This window comes from Syngnathus floridae, chromosome 18 (assembly GCF_059516105.1).
Source record: "Syngnathus floridae isolate MCC-2025c chromosome 18, RoL_Sflo_1.0, whole genome shotgun sequence".
NCBI lineage: Eukaryota > Metazoa > Chordata > Actinopteri > Syngnathiformes > Syngnathidae > Syngnathus > Syngnathus floridae.
In genome coordinates, this window is record NC_142430.1 from 5,475,001 (window position 1) to 5,491,891 (window position 16,891).

At 43.5% G+C, this 16,891-nt stretch overlaps 1 protein-coding gene and 1 long non-coding RNA gene across 9 annotated transcripts in view; one reads left to right on the plus strand and one right to left on the minus strand.

Annotated features, from left to right (window-relative positions):
* Window positions 1-10,276, minus strand: part of LOC148382466 (uncharacterized) — an 11,217-nt gene extending 941 nt beyond the window's left edge. The window contains exons 1-9 of one of the 8 annotated variants that reach the window (XR_015854091.1): window positions 10,002-10,276; window positions 9,048-9,475; window positions 8,291-8,419; window positions 5,662-5,749; window positions 3,731-3,822; window positions 1,997-3,660; window positions 1,801-1,935; window positions 927-1,078; window positions 1-850 (exon numbers count right to left, since the gene is read on the minus strand). The exon at window positions 1-850 is cut by the window's left edge and continues 182 nt beyond it. This is a non-coding gene — a long non-coding RNA (uncharacterized LOC148382466). Of the gene's footprint in view, window positions 851-918; window positions 1,936-1,996; window positions 3,661-3,730; window positions 3,823-3,982; window positions 4,756-5,661; window positions 5,750-8,290; window positions 8,420-8,585; window positions 8,649-9,047; window positions 9,476-10,001 lie in introns of those variants that run through there. The other 7 variants (XR_015854089.1, XR_015854087.1, XR_015854086.1 and 4 more) reach the window with 7 other exon arrangements.
* ace (angiotensin I converting enzyme (peptidyl-dipeptidase A) 1) lies at window positions 7,618-16,144 on the plus strand. Its single transcript, XM_088360361.1, has 25 exons — window positions 7,618-7,986; window positions 9,070-9,237; window positions 9,319-9,406; window positions 10,071-10,214; window positions 10,277-10,468; window positions 10,659-10,756; window positions 10,832-11,001; window positions 11,065-11,288; window positions 11,363-11,507; window positions 11,664-11,762; window positions 12,132-12,254; window positions 12,324-12,529; window positions 12,612-12,748; window positions 12,813-12,971; window positions 13,043-13,130; window positions 13,187-13,330; window positions 13,392-13,583; window positions 13,862-13,959; window positions 14,024-14,196; window positions 14,260-14,483; window positions 14,551-14,695; window positions 14,753-14,851; window positions 14,932-15,054; window positions 15,131-15,315; window positions 15,675-16,144. The coding sequence occupies exons 1-25, from the start codon at window positions 7,765-7,767 to the stop codon at window positions 15,860-15,862; spliced, it is 3,834 nt and encodes a 1,277-aa protein (XP_088216487.1). The 5' UTR covers window positions 7,618-7,764; the 3' UTR covers window positions 15,863-16,144.
* The last annotated feature ends 747 nt before the right edge of the window (window positions 16,145-16,891 follow it).

The window sequence follows — 16,891 nt, forward strand, 5'->3', positions numbered from 1 at the left end:
GTACAAAAAAAAAAGCACCAACATGGAGCAAGATTCTGAATTCAGTGGCCATTTTCCAGCAGGGTTGCAAAAGGTTTGCTAAAGATGAATATCATTGGTTGCAACGCAAACAGCTTTAACCCTTACTCAACACGCTCGTCATTTGCAACGGTGTCAAGCAATTTGTCTTTTGTCAACAATTTAGAATTCATACAGGTTTTCTTTGCACAGTAAAAAGAAATGCCTGACAGCATATTTAACATTACATATTTGGACTGATTTGTTTGAGACTAATTTTCCAAATGCCTTATCAGAGAATGTTTCAAATGATTCCAGTTTGTATGTTGTCTTAACTCAAAACATGCATGATAGACTTCACATGCCAATGTTGAAAATGGACCACTTAAATTCAGTTCACAATTTAATTTCAGTACAGAGGCACAATTACAGTACAAACTTTACAGTTCACACCACGTATTTCAAAAAAACCTTAAACCAATATTGCACAATGACAGCACTGAGAAGAGGCATCATGCAGACAGACAGTGCACACCCAGTGAAAAAATAGAGGGAGGGAAGGAAAGCAAGTGCGGAAGGGAAAAACAGTCATACTCTCCCTAGATGTTGGCTGCTTTGCCCTCCCGGCCTCGCAGCATCTGCATCCACTTGTCACGGGCAAAGGTCTGCTGAAGGTTCGGGTCCGCTCCGGGTCGGTGTTCGACGACACTCATCCTCCGCCTTGCGCAACTGCAAAAAGACAGCACTCAGTTGCATTCGGTTCACTTCTGTCAACGTACTCAGTGACCGGCAAACGGTACTCATCTTCATTTGAGGAACTGCTCCTGTGCCTCCGACACCATGCGAGCGAGCCCTACGACAGAGAAACAAGGATATGCGATTCAAAATAAGTATGTACACTATTCTTGCATATTTGATTACCATGTCACCTCTGGCCAATCATGCATCAGGCTCCTTCCTCTTCATCACATGGCAACTGCGTGTTTTGGGGCGGTTTCTTCCTTTGCGCCCGCCCCACTCGCCAATCCTGGGTCTTGTGGCCTCCATCCGCCGGCTCTGTTATGTGCAGCTTCTCTTCCACCTTGCAAGACACAAGCACAAAGGTCTCACTACGCGGTCGCTCGCACTTGCATTCAAGGCTGCACAACATATTGGAAAATCAGTGATATGGCAGTCTTGGGCCAAACCATTGCATTGAGCAAAGTCATGCAAAAGCTTGGGATAGAAAGGAATTGAAGTGAATGCAACCATTATGTTAACTTGAATCAATGACTTCATCTTCTAAAATAATTACCAGTACTTAGGCAAGAAAACACTGAGCTTGTTTCATTAGGCCACATTAAAAAACATCTTGTTTCTTAAAATACATGGCTAACAGATCACCATATGGTAGTTTTCCAATACACTGGCAGCCCTACACACGTCACCATTGATGTCCAAACAGCGTCCGAGGGGCTATTCGTCACAGGCCACTGGGGAGCACCAAAATACGACTGATCAACGATAAATATCAAGCTATGCTGTTTACAAGTCAAATCATCTATTCAAAATTTCACTGTCAGACAAAGTAGTAGCTTGTCCTCAGTTTTGCTGTGTCAAGGTCAGGTTCATCAAGACACCACATGAATGACCTTCAAAATGAACACAACACCGTTTTGCAGCAGTAGCACAAAATATTAACAGCAATATGTCGTGATTGATTCGAGTGTTTAAACTGGGAATTTGTTTCAGTATGCAGCCCTCCCAGCAGACCTTTGGACACCACTGGTGTGAATTAGAAAAATAATTGAAACTCCATTTCACGCATTGACGCTGCGGAGGTCGGCTCCTCCAGGGAAGCGGGTCTGCCTCGGAACCCGGCCGGCTGCAAATACTTCAGCGTTAAGCCACAGCGGTCCGGCCACTTCTGATCAGATCATGTCGCGTCCCGGTCGCCATCTGCAGAAACAGAAACATCAGAAACTCAAAGAGCACCTTAAGTTGGAGGTCACTTGCTTACTTGTTCACAGCGGCTAGTTACTCTTGGTTACCATCACCGGTGCAGGTCGGGCCGTGCGTCTCCCCTTTTGCGTTCAGCCTGCAAAGGGCAGAACATTGAATGAGTTGTGCGCCGCTCGCGTCATTGTCTTGAGCACCCTCGACCGGTGGTTCCTCTTGGACCGGCTCGCTCCATCGACGCCCTAAATCTAGCGGGGAACAAAGGACACGAGTACGACAGTGGTAGGTTAGAGTTAGGTCAAGTACGACAGTGGTAGATTAGAAAAAGACAAAACGCAACCAACTCGCTCCAACGCCACCGTACACCTAGGGAAGAACAAAGAACGCAAGCATGACAGTCGTAGGTTACGGTTAGATTCAGTACAACAGTGGTAGGTTAGAAAAACAACAAATGTTACAAGTCATTGCAAAATTGGACATTTGGGACCGGCTCACTCCAACACCATCCTTCACCGAGGGGAGAAACAAAGACTGCAAGTACGACGCTAGTAGGTTAGGGTTGGATTATGTACAACAATGGTAGGTTACAAAGTGACATTAAATGTTACAAGTCATATTGCAAAATTGGACATACGGGCCCGGCTCGCTCCAACGACGCCCTACACTGAGGGGAGAACACAGAACGCAAGTATGACAGTGGTAGGTTAGAAAAGAAAATGTTTCAAGTTACATAGCAAACTTGAACATTCGGGATCGTCTCTCTCCAACGCCGCCCTACACCGAGGGGAGAACAAAGAATGCAAGCACGACAGTGGTAGGTTAAAAAAAGACACAAAAAGTTACAAGTCATATCGCAAAATTGGACACTCGACTCCACGTCAAAGTTTTGTTGGAGTCCATCGACGTGACCACATCCTCCCCCAAATGCGCCATCAATGGCTATCCTTGCACAAGACAACGCTGCTCTGGATCCAGACAAGCCACAACCTCAACCACAACTACAGCGCACCTCTTAAGCAAGTCCAACCATCAGACCCCCCCAAACACCTGCCCTCATTTCAAGGCAACCTTTCCGGCGTGCACCCATAACCAAAGGCAACCAGAGCTCCACACTGCCCCCTCCTGGTCAAATGATCCCCACACATGACATGTCCACGTTGGCGTGCTACTTGATTCTTGACTGGGTGTGAAATTAGTCCTTTACTCTTCGCTCCTCATCAACCCTGAAAAACATTCACACCATTAATTGAGTGCTAGTAACTACATTTGTGCTATAGCATTCATGCAACATAGAATGATTTAGTGTCTAATCCAACTGGAAAGCAGAGAAATTAATGCTTGCTAAATGTTTTGGGGTCTGGGTTGTTCGCGTGTCGACTGGGAGGCAATGGACAAATTCAGATGCAATTTTTTGGGCTATATTTGCAGAGGAAAAGTTTGTAACCATTTTGTCACATTCGGTGTTCAAACAAATTAAACATTCACGGAAAATGAATTCCATTAGACTGAACAAGCCACCACATTAATAGAAAATGGGAGGGTGAGCAGTTGACATGTGCATGTAAAACATTTGAAATACATTTTAATCAGGCGGGGCAGCACAAAAAAGAAACACTTCTGTGGAAAAAGAAACAAGCGCAATGTGCTAAATCAAACAAATGGAAATAAATTGTGACACGATATGCTCAGACCTCAACCCTATTGTGTCCCTCGAGCGTGGAAATGCTGCAAAAAGCAAAATAATATCGTGAGAACCGGCAATAAACGACAAATATGTATTTGTGTGCTCATTTACCTGAGAAGGTCCCACGCGGTGAGTCGCACCTGTGCACAGCTGCACTTGATGAATCTGCGCAGGGCCTGGCTACTTTTTTCTGCGCATGCCCGCTGAAAGACGAAAAATTGTAGATATTAAAAATAAAATACTTCAAAAATCACATCAAAATTACGCATCGTTTGAGATAATGCACCAAATGTTTGAGCGCGTGGGGTGAAAGCGTGCGAAAGCTGCGGACTTTGAAAGGCGCGTGTTGCGTCATCCACTTACCGCCATGTTGGAAACGTGTCATCGAACACAGTGGCGACCAATGCAGTTATGCTGCTTAAATTGATTTTTAAACTTCAGTAGAGTGGTAGCAAAGTTAAATATCAGGCTCGATGGAAGATATAGCTTCCCTAATGCACAAATTTGTGGCAGCTGCGCCAGGTATCGCGCACGCGCAGATGAAATTCTCCTGGACGGCAACTAAATTGGGACAAAAAAAATCTAGGTGACTTCAAAATACATAAGTAAAAGTCGTCAATTTGATAAAATCGAAACTGTATTAGAATTAAATGTGTTAGTTCGATATTCACAAATGAAAAGACATTGTTTTTGGCACAGAAACAAGAATTTTAATTAACGTCGCCAATTACAGTCAAATGCGCAAAGAATTGTGGGTAATACATTCCATTAAAGGCCGACAAAAGTGCACTTCGGATATTTTGTACACCTTACGCACACTTGCACCTCCAACGCAAAAGCACAATTGAGGGGCGCAAAGGTGCAAGTGCGAGTGTTTGGACAAGGTGCTACTGAACAAAAAGTGCACTGTCTAAATTGACAATTTTTGTCCGCTAGAGGGCAGTATAAGCTAAAACAACAGGCGTATGATACTGTCTATGGATAAAAAAAAATCACGTCCGCAGCAATATAACCATTATATATTTATGTTATACATACAAATCCAACCATCAATCCATTTTTTATAATTAAAAATAGCAACGACCTCAAGAATATACCCTTTATATATTTATATTATACATGATTTTTCATTATTTATATTTATATATTTTGATTTATGATTAATGATTTATTTTACATACTATATTTCTTGTAATAATTATTCTGAAGCGCTTCTGACTAACGATGAATTACTATGAGTGAGTTTACTTAGTCAAACTGGATGTTTCCATTATTGGAAATTATTGCCAGATGTTTATCGTAAACATGCTCAGCAAACATTGCTAGCGTGTTGGTTTTTGAGAGTAGGGTAAGTTTTATCTTTAAACTTTAACCAAATCAACCTCTGATCTACTCAGTTTGAGGCTAATGATCAAACAAAATAGTCAAAAGAACTTTTTCAAGTGACAGCTCTTGGTGTTGTTTTGGTGGTTTTTACCCTCATCTAATCTACTCTAATCTAATCTAATCTTGGGCCTTCTCTCAGAAATCAGTATTGTCAAAATTAACCTTTCACCCGAGCAGACGTGGGATTTCCCTGTTTCCTTTAAAATGTTTCAAGTTCTCCTCTCGTTCCAGTGTATACATTAGTCACGCTCTCTGACTTCAGACATGATGTTAGTTGTGTCAGGACCGCAAATACGCCAACGGAATCTGCTAACCATCAATCATCATTTCACACTCACAAAACAGCTCAACGCAAAAGCCGCATTTGTGGAAAATATTAACGCGAAACTCGAGCATTACGCTGGCTGCGACCAGCTGACGTCTTGAAGAATGAATGCATCTTGCATGCAATTTGAACACGAATGCATCATGACACAGTACTATCAAGTCAAGATATCCTATCGCTGGGTCTCCTCCCTCACTGATTAACTGTATTCAGACGGGGCGACGTACACACAAGTCTGCACGGCACGCTGCTGCGACCTTTTTGAAACATCCATCCATCTAGTCATCCATCCCGAGCCACGTGTGGCTCATAGTTTGGAGAACAAACTCACCTCTCACCTGTCACAGTCCCAATGTCGGTCACCTGCAGTTCCGCCAGCGGCCGGTTGGTGTTCTCAAGATGCTTGAGGTTAGACTGCTCTGAGGAAAGAAGGAAGAAAAGTCCACTTCATGTTGACAATTTCATGCCCCCTCAGTCTAACATGTTGCAACACACAGGTTTGCCTTCTTTATTGCCCTTTAAGACCCCTTAAAATGTATTACAACAGAGAAGGATAGTTGAATGGCCACAATAAATTGCAAACAATTCATGTAGAGTAATACTATACACATTCAAATAATAATAATAAAAAAATACAGGAGACACCATCACAATTTATATTTGTGTTTCATTGTTGAATTAACAAATGGATGACTGATGTGACAATTTAAACTGTCTGTCAGCTAGCGTTAGCGTAGCCTCCGTGTTGTTAATGCCAAAACGTGTGCTTGCTGATTGACTACAACCCTCCATTCAGAAGTGGCAACTTTGATGGGTCAATTCAACTTTGGGTGGACGGTTATTATAGTGAGATTATTATTTAAGAGCATTTAATTGTTCTGAGCAACATACATTACGTAAATCAAATTTCAAATGTCTAAATTGTCCAATGGCAACCTCAGATAAAAAATCAGCCTGACACAAGGTGGGGGGGCGCCAAAATGAATTATGGCGGACACCTGATGACAAGCGAGCTCTCACACACACACACATTACACACCATGGCTAGTGGTGCGCAACGTACACCCGAGATTGGCTTCTCTAGGCTATCACACTCCTTTCACACCTCACAGAATTCCATTACAGGGGGAGCCACATTCAATTATTTGGGGATTGGAAGACTGCAAAAAAATCACTTGCAGAAGACACTCAGACTGAGACACATGCTCACACTCGGAATACAAAACAGCAGTAAACACTTTATGACTTCCCACCTGCTGCTCTGTTGGCAAACTTAAACCCTGTTGGCTGCGTACATGCGGACACTCATACTTCCTAGCTATCAATCAGCCATCGATTTATCAGTCGGGTAGGATGCACTCTGTCAATAAGTTGCCATTTATGTTCAGGTGTTTCCATAGACATCAGCAAGACTGCGCAGATATGGCCTATCATTGTCAAAAAGTCATGATAAAGATTTATAGAGCACGATGGGAGATCTACTTTGAGATCAGCCAGTGTGTTTTCAACCCAAAGATAAGCCATTATGGCCATGAACGTCCAATGACCGCCTCAGAGATTGAAGGTTCTGTTGAAGCACAGCGGTTCATTCGGTTTTGTTGAGCAAAGCAGCATTTTTTGGTGATTATCTGTGACGCAGTAGAACAAGAGCAAAGTTAATTTACATGTCAAGGCCGGGAAATATTCAGGCCGACACGTGCGCTGTCATCGGTGGTGTAAATCAAAAGTGTTATTCGATGTGTGTGAGTGTATGTTAAACATTAATGAGCCCTAATAATGATCATTATTATCATTTATCCCTTCTCATGATGTGTTTATGATATTTTAGTGGGCAGTAAGTATGAGAAAATAAAAATAATATTTACACAGTACAACAGTCCTTTTAGTTTTCAGCGACAGGTCACAAGAGTAGATAACGTTTCAAAACAAAGTCTTTTTTTCATAGCACTAAAAGGTGGGATTTGAATATCTACTTGAATTTTAAATATCCACTTTTTTAGGTGACACGAAACATTTGAATAGCAGATTATATTCTTCTAAATTAACTGGTGCAAATTTCAGGATATATAGATGATCTCTTCATCAGGAAGGAGTGTGAAATTTAATTCTTAGGGTTTGCGTGGGTCTCACTTTTCTAATTTCCCTCAGCCCGTCAAGCCTCTGCTTTCCACCAACCATGACTAGAGCCCCCCCCCCCCCACCCTTTCTCTGAGCCTGTGTGAGAGAGAGAGAGAGAGAGAGTGAAAGAGAGAGAGAAGGCGTTAGTGGTGCTGCGTTCAAGGGTGGGGATTGCGTTCGGACGCAAGTGGAGGCTGCATGTGGGCTGGGTCACACTTGGACTTTAAAAGACACTCGCCGAGCTTGGACCAGTCAAGAGGTGCTTGAGTCAAAGCTGTTTTTTTTTTTCATTTACACTTGCTGCTGGAAGGCAGACATGGACAAGTTTGTGTGTTCAGTTGTGTTGGTCCTGCAAGTGGTGCGACATGGTGCCGCTCTGCCAGACAGATGGCTGCCAGGAGAATATTCCAACACGCTGGCCGATGCAGTCAAATTCCTCAAAAACTACAACAGCACAGCGGAGGAGGTTTTCTTCCACAGCGTGTCAGCCAACTGGAACTACAACACCAACTTGACAGTGTACAACTCTCAACTCCAGGTAAGGCCACTCCTGGAATAGTTTCCTGCCAATGTGGTGTGTACACTCCAGAGCACTGCTTGATTTAATCGTCGGAAAAATTATAAGCGGCCAACGTGCAAGCTTTTATAGATATAAACAGATCTTTTTTTTTTTTTTTGTCGTTGTGGTTTTTCTTAGGGAAGTCATGACATTAACAGCAGACTGCAGTGAGTTGCCATCACATGATGCCCGAGGAAAAAAGGGCAGTGGCACGCACCACTGAAGCCAAACAGACACTAAGAGAGTTTCGAATTATTATAAAAATAAAAAAAAAAGAGCTTACTCTCTCTTCTGAGGCTTTTATTGTGATGTCCGTGCTTGTACAGCTGTCACAACAGGAATTCTCCAGGCTTGGAGAACAAGTGGAGATGCGAGCCCCCGCCACGCCGCGCCAACATAATGTGTCTTGAGGCTGTAAGGTGTACGACAAAAGTAGAACGGATCAGAAAGAGGGATGGGAAGCCATTTAAAGGCATCATTTTAAATGTAAAATGGCCTTGCGTAGTTAAATGAAAGTTAGTTGGTTGGTTAAATGTTCATAATGGAAACCAATTAGTTTACAAATTTGCCGCTTTTACATCTTGCTGGGAAAAGCGCAGATAAGCACGTTCGCGACAGTAACACAGTCCAGCCTAATCACAACGCGCGTGCAAATATTTTCCCATTTGTGATTGAGTCACTCTTGACCTTGAACAGCATTGCAACATAGCAAAATGCTTCATCGGTCTAAAAAAAGTAAATACATCATGGGAACATACAGCGTGTTGATCTTGTGAGAATTTAGGAGGGGATTGAAATTTTGCACCTGCACAAGCTTTTTCTGGGCAACAACAATCCACTATATTAACATTCTGGACATGCTGAACTGAAAATGCAATTCAGTAATTCCCCCACATTTGACGGAGGCCATGTTTATAATAAATAAAAAGTAATAGTACTGTTTATCCTGTGCCCTCACAAATTCCAAAAACTTGTTTACTTCCAAGATATGCAAAAAAAGTAGCGGGCAGCAAATAGCACCACGCTTGCATATTTCTTACGTGTCCTTCCCGGTGTGCTCAGGTAAATGCATCGTTGGAGGAGCAGGCCTTCACTGAGGCTTGGGGGCTCAAGGCCAAGCAGGTGTTCACCAGCGAGCTGCTCAACACGCTTGAACCCAAAGATAAGAAACTGATGGGCAAAGTCATGGTTCTCGGACCCGCCAACTTGTCTCCTGAAGAAAGAGGAAAGGTTGGTCTCCAATGATTTGGAGTTATTCTCCCGTGTTAAAAGGATTGACCGATGATTTCCTGTGTGTGTTTGTGTGCGCAGTACAACACAATTCTCAGCACCATGGACAGTATTTATTCCACGGCCAAAGTGCATCCGCAGCCAAACGTCAGCTGGAGCTTGGAGCCCCGTGAGTAAAATCGATTGCGGCGGTTGTAAAAGGGGAGGTTCGCGGAGGGAAAAGTCTTCTTATCGGTTCCTGTAAGAGTAACAGGATGGGCAAAGTTACTTCACGGAGGAAGTGTTTTGAATGTTGAGTACAACGCTGGAACAACAGCGCGCTCATAGTGTTGAACTGTGGGGTGCAATGGGAACAATGGCCTGATGTTTTGTCTGCAACATAGCTCAGTGTTTCCCAAGCACTCTCATTTTTTTTTTTTCTTTTCAATTGGCCAATCCAATTTGAATTTGAACCCTCAAAATTGTGATTTAATATGTGATTATATTTATGTATTTATTTAATGTAATTTATTTTAATTTCTATTTTTATTTTACTTTATTTTTATTTTTATTTTATTCTATTTTATTTTATTTTATTTTATTTTTATTTTTATATGCGTATATAATTAATATATATATAATTTATGTATGTATGTGTTTAATTATTTAGCCCATTTAATTTTGTTTTATTTTATTTAGTATATATATATATATATATATATATATATATATATATATATAGTATATAGTGAGTATTATTTATCGTGAAAAAATCATCCTCATACCTGACTTTGGAGGGAAAGGAGAACTTCGGCCTCCCTTGTCCAAAGCTAATCGCACGTTGTCCCTTGCAGATCTCAGGGACATCATGGCCACCTCGCGGAGCTACAAGAAGCTTCTGTACGCTTGGGAGGGCTGGCATAACGTGTCAGGTGTTCCCCTCAAGGAGCACTACCCCAAATTCGTGCAGCTCAGCAACAAAGCCTCACAAACTGATGGTGAGAAAAATACAACAATGTTCAAGAAGATATTATAAAACAATCTATCAATATTTTTGTAGGATTTAAAGACACGGGGGCCGACTGGCGCTCTTGGTACGAGACGGACAACTTCCAGGAAGTCATCGAGGGCTTGTATAAAACAATCGAACCTCTCTATCAGCACCTGCACGCCTTTGTGCGCCGACAACTCTACAAGCAGTACGGCGCCAAGTACATCAACCTGCGAGGACCGATTCCCGCTCATCTGCTGGGTACAACAACACTTTAGAGGCAATCTGGGAGGCGGGCGGGCATTCGGGGGTCAACACGCTCCAGCGCCAGCTTATCTGGTCACGGTGGATGTACATGCTTCAAGCAGGCATTTCCTATGGAGCCGGCCAGCGCGCTATCCCATAACAAGGATGGATTGTTGCTTGAGTGTGTTTTCTTCCTCGCCCTCAGGAAACATGTGGGCCCAGACCTGGAACAATATCTACGGCTTGATGATACCATTTCCTGACAAACCCAACATGGACGTGACTGGAGAAATGGTCAAACAAGTAAGGGAGGGGCGACGAACACCTTACAGTAAAACGGTTCTTTTGAGATCGATGCAATGTTTTTGTGTTTGGCAGGGCTACAACGCTACGAAAATGTTTCGTGTGGCCGAAGAGTTCTTCACATCGTTGGGTTTAGCCCCAATGCCTCAAGAATTCTGGGACAAGTCCATGCTGGAGAAACCCGATGACCGTGAGGTGGTGTGTCACGCGTCTGCTTGGGACTTTTACAACCGCAAAGACTTCAGGTAATCAGGATTTAAAGACAGCTTTGGAGCAAAGAAAGATTATGGCGGGAAATACTTGGGTAGGATCAAGCAGTGCACCACCGTGACCATGGAGCAGCTCTTCACCGTCCACCATGAGATGGGCCACATACAGTATTACCTCCAGTACAAGGATCAACCCGTGGGCTTCCGTCGCGGGGCCAATCCAGGATTTCACGAGGCCATCGGCGATGTTCTCTCTCTGTCCGTCTCCACGCCCAAACACCTGAAGACCATCGGACTGTTGGAATCGGTGACGTCTGACCTTGGTATAAGAGACGACGACAATCAGATTACGAAATGGAAAAATGTTCAACTCAAATTCCATATTGTGCTCCTTCAGAATCTGATATCAACTACCTGTTGAAGATGGCACTGGAGAAGATAGCCTTCCTTCCTTTTGGGTATCTTATCGACCAATGGAGATGGGGCGTGTTTGGGGGCAACACCCCTCCGGAGCGTTACAACTCTGAATGGTGGTACCTCAGGTAGGTGAACCTTATTCCTATTCAAATGTATCACAAAGGCTTAAATGAACATTTTCTTTCACCATTCAGTTTTGCAAAGCTAGCACAAATGTTTACACTAAGTAACTTTCCATGACTGCTTCCTTCATCCATCTGTTTTTTATTTCTTCTCTCAAGGACAAAATATCAAGGCATCTGCCCACCCACCAAGCGCACCGAAGAGCATTTTGATGCCGGTGCAAAATACCACATACCTGGAAACACGCCGTACATCAGGTAGCATCTTATTTGATCTACTGCAAAAAGTGTTTTTAAAATATTAGACGTGTGTGTGTGCGCCTTGAGGCGTTTCTACACACACAAAAATGTGCAAGGCAAAAAGGAAATCATGCAAAATGGGAATTAAACGTGTTATTGTACACGGTGATCTTAATGCATTCATCGGATTGACCGGTAATGGGATTTTCGACAATACAAAAGCTTTACAATAACAGGAAACTCTCTGCATGGACACCAGCTGCACTTAGTTAACCACAAAAGAAAACAACAAGTGCTAGATGAGGCATTTTCATTTCCAACTTGAAAGGATTGTTTCATTCACTCTGTGCTTGAAGTAAGCAATGCAATTTGTTATTGCTCTTCCAGGTATTTTGTTAGCTTCATCCTGCAGTTCCAATTCCACGAAAAACTGTGCCAGGCAGCCAAACACACGGGAGACTTGCACACATGCGACATCTACCGCTCTGCAGAAGCGGGGGCCATTTTAAAGTAAGTGTTATATCACGAGGCGGGTTAATTTCAGGAGAGCTGCTGCTGTTTAACAAAACATCTTTCTAGGAAAGTTCTTCAGGCCGGTTCCTCCAAGCCTTGGCCTGAAGTACTCCAAGAGGCTTTGGGTACAAACAAACTGGATGCAGGTTCATTGATGAGATACTTTGACCCCATTATCAAGTGGTTGGAAAAACAAAATGTCGACGAGGTTCTGGGATGGCCTGACTTCAACTGGGTTCCACCCATTCCTGAGGGCTACCCAGAAGATATTGGTAAGAACCAAAAGTCCTGGAACCACAATACATAGAAATCCTTCACGGTAGATTTCCTTGATTGTTGTCCTTGTCTGTGCAGATAAAAATACAGATGAGCTTGATGCCAAGAATCTTCTGGATGAGTATAATGGTACAGCTGAAGTGGTATGGAACGCTTACACGGAAGCCTCCTGGGCGTATAACACGGACATCAATGAAGCCAACAAGCAGATCATGGTGAGGCCTTGGCTCTCTCTCCGAATGGAACCGCTGCTAAATAAAAGCTAATTTTGTCCACCAGCTTCAGAAGAATCTGGAAATGTCAGCCCACACTTTAAAATACGGCCAACTGGCGCGGCGCTTCGACACGGAAGACTTCCAGAACGATGCCGTCAAACGTATCGTGAAGAAACTCAGCGACATCGAGAGGGCCGCATTACCGTCAGCGCAACTTGAAGAGGTTCTTTGTGTCTCACAAACATTTGTGACAGTCAAGCTGCTGCTCCAACTAAACAAATGTTGATCTTTTAGTACAACAACCTCCTGTCAAACATGGAGACCAAATATAGCGTGGCAGAGGTCTGCAGAGAGAACGGCCAATGTCACCCACTGGATCCTGGTAAGAACCAAAACTCCTTAGTTGACGCCACAGCGAGCCAACACGTTATCTTTCAGACCTTCAGAAGATCATGGCAGAGTCCAGAGATTACGATGAACTCTTATTCGCCTGGAAAGGCTGGCGAGATGCGGCCGGCAAAGTGCTTCGCTCGGATTACCAGCAGTACGTCGAACTGGCCAACCAAGCTGCCAGACTTAACGGTAAGACCTGAAGATGACCATATTATAAAAGTCGATTACACAATCGTATTCTTCTCTCCAGGTCACAGCGACAATGGCGCTTTCTGGCGCTCTCTGTATGAAACGCCCACTTTTGAGCAGGACCTGGAGAGCCTTTGGAAGGAACTCGAGCCGCTCTATCTCAACGTTCACGCCTATGTTCGCAGGGGTCTGTACAATAAGTACGGCCCGAAGCGCATCAACCTGAAGGGACCCATACCTGCGCACTTGCTAGGTAACCTAGCTGGACCTTTCATTTAATCAGAAAAACCACAAGCTAGTCCGCTGTGGAATTCACACTCCAGTCAAATGTTTCTTTTGTGTGGCCACAAATATTCCGTAGTTGGCTGCAGATGTCTTTCGAATTGGGAAGGATTTTCTTTTCTTTCAAGAAACGTCAAGCGTGAGATTGTGTGTGACACCTCCACATAGTTAGGAATGAAAGAATTCAGCTTGGTGAATAAACACGACAGAGCGGAGGTGAATTCTTACGGTGAAATTGTGTCGCTTCAGGTAATATGTGGGCGCAGACGTGGTCTGGCATCATGGATCTGGTCATGCCTTATCCACACGCCACGCAAGTTGACGCCACGCCAGCCATGGTGGCAAAGGTACACATCAAGTATAATGAAGAAATATTATGAGGAGTAATTTGTTTTTTTTACCTGCACCAAGGGCTGGGATGCCAAAAGAATGTTCCAGGAATCCGATAACTTTTTCACCTCTCTGGGGCTGCTGCCAATGCCAAAAGAGTTCTGGGACAAATCCATGCTGGAGAAGCCCACCGACGGACGCCAAATGGTCTGCCATGCTTCGGCATGGGACTTCTATAACAGAAAAGACTTCAGGTAAAATAGAACCACCCATGTTTGAAAATGTGATGCGACTAAACATGTGTCATGAAAACCCAGAATCAAACAGTGCACCGTCGTGACCATGGACGACTTGATCACCGTCCACCACGAGATGGGCCACGTCCAGTACTTCCTGCAGTATAAGGATCAGCCCGTGGCATTCCGTGAGGGCGCTAACCCTGGTTTCCACGAGGCCATCGGTGATGTTCTGGCCTTATCCGTGTCCACACCTAAACACCTGAAGACCATCGGACTCCTGGACAAAGTGGAGAACAATCATGGTGAGTTAGCAGAAACTGAAACGTATATGTGGATACACACAAAGAACTTCTCCTTTTGACTTTCCAGAGAGTGACATCAACTTCCTGATGAACATGGCGCTTGATAAAATCGCCTTCCTACCTTTTGGCTACTTGATGGACCAGTGGAGATGGAAGGTGTTTGATGGTCGCATCCCACCATCTGAGTATAATAAAGAGTGGTGGAACCTCAGGTAAGAAAATTCCTGTTTGAGAACCGCTGAGGAACATTAATTGTTTTTTAAACGTAGGATGAAGTACCAAGGCCTGTGTCCGCCCGTCCCCCGCACAGAAGATGACTTTGACGCAGGTGCAAAGTTCCACATCCCTGCTAACGTTCCATACGTGAGGTGAGTGTTGTTCTAATCCATCACTGATTAATCGACAAACATATTATGAGAAGGAAATGATATGATCACCTCCTCCACAGGTACTTTGTAAGCTTCATTATCCAGTTTCAGTTCCACCAGGCCCTGTGCAACGCCGCCAAGCACGTGGGGCCCCTGCACACATGTGACATTTACAAATCGAAGGAGGCTGGGAAGCTTCTAGGGTGAGTGTACACTGCAAAACGTGAATCATGTCATAAATATAAAGTCAACGTGGTTATGATGACGCCTTATCTGCAGAGACGTGATGAAGCTGGGTTTCAGCAAACCTTGGCCCGAGGCCATGACCATGATCACGGGCCAGCCCAAGATGAGCGCCAAGCCACTCATGGAATATTTCGAACCTCTCATTAAATGGCTGGAGCAAGAGAATAACAAGAATAAGGACATTCGAGGGTGGCCCGATTACGACTGGAAGCCTTTGAGTAAGTATGAATAAGTCCGACATATGGGAAGCGCATCTTCTTCCGAGAGGAAATAGTAAAAAGATTTGCTGGCAGACTATTTGGGGTTGCAGTTTACAACGCAATCTTTCTCCTGCTTGTTTTCCTGATGAGATCCTGTTGAAAATTTGTGGCCAGATTAGATTGATGGGAGTGAACGAAAGCGCCAAGGAGATACAACAGCAGCTGTTGTTGTTTGTTTGGACAACACGCACACACACGCAGTTTGGGTTTAGTCAGCACACTAACTTGCCTTCTCGTCAGATTTTCATTTCGCATGAAGTATCGGCTGGCTGGTATCGGATCTGTCAAAACTTACTCATTGTTCTTTGCACATCCAGACACTGAGCCCAAGGTGGACTTCCTCGGAATGAAGGTAGACAGTGCATCTGCAGTTGCGGCCCAGTGGGTCCTGTTGGTCCTGGGTCTGGTCCTCCTGGTTGCCACCATCTTCCTAGCCTACAGATACAGGAAGTCAAAGAGATCCAGCAGGTCGCTATCAACAATAGAGCTCAAGCAAAAAGACTAAAGAGCAACGGGGCAAAATGTGAATCTCGCTGTGTTGTTTTTCTGTACAGTGCATCTGATCACATTTGATTTGAAAGTATTTGTTTTGTTCAGTCTTGTATATTTACTGTACACTCCAATTATATTTTTTTGCCTATGCAAAATAACATTTTGTAATTTATTTGTAAAATGTTAATATGTAGGGAGGATATATTTGTAATGTCATTGATTGTGTAAACGTTTTTTTTTTGGGATGTTTCTTATTTCTACAATAAAAAAAAAACTGACGGACTTTGTCATGACATTTGCAGAGAATTCATTTGACAGAACTGAATTACATTAAAACTGCACAGTATAAAAATCAGAGCATTTTTAGCCCCCCCTCCCTCCCCCATCCATCCTGAGGAGTCAAAGGGGCCTCTGTTAGGTTTGCAGTTCTCAGTGTCACAGCAGAATACCTGGCAGCTCTCAGGTAACATGAGCAAAAGCAGCAAGGCAACATTTTGTCCCACCAGAGACGACTGAATCAATGTCTTCTTAGTCCAGCTTGCTTTCAGGTGCTGAAAGTTTCCCAAAAAGTCTTGGACGGCATTCCAAAGTCCCGAACAAATAAAACAACAAATGATGTCCACTCACTGGCCAATACATTAGCACAATATTTTTTTGTTAATTTGCAAAATTAATCAACAAGTCAAACATATAATTTCCCTTGTATTAAAATAAGAAGTGCCCAGTGAGTGTACACTATAAGTTCATTCAAATAGTCAATGAATCATTTTAGCATAGCTACACATTGTCTGGTTCTTCACAACATGAAGCTTTGCGGAATCCAGTGTTGTGACTCCCTGTGTGAGATCATCCTAAAGTGATCTCCTGCAATGTTCACACAAGACGGTAATAAATAATCATCAAGTCAAGGCCTTGGGATTCAAAAGCGGCTCCATCAAAGTGAGAGAATCCAACACATTAGTATCGCCGCTCTGTCTGCTGTGGCATTCAGGTCGCTTGTATCTCGAGACACTATTGTGTTTAAAATCATGGGAAAAAAATT

Bases quoted from the DNA above. Each gene is read 5' to 3' on its own strand.
- ace (XM_088360361.1), top strand. From the start codon at position 7,765: ATGGACAAGTTTGTGTGTTCAGTTGTGTTGGTCCTGCAAGTGGTGCGA. The intron at 9,407-10,070 runs GTGAGTAAAATC...TGTCCCTTGCAG, and splicing joins CAGCTGGAGCTTGGAGCCCC to ATCTCAGGGACATCATGGCC. The intron at 10,215-10,276 runs GTGAGAAAAATA...ATATTTTTGTAG, and splicing joins CAAAGCCTCACAAACTGATG to GATTTAAAGACACGGGGGCC.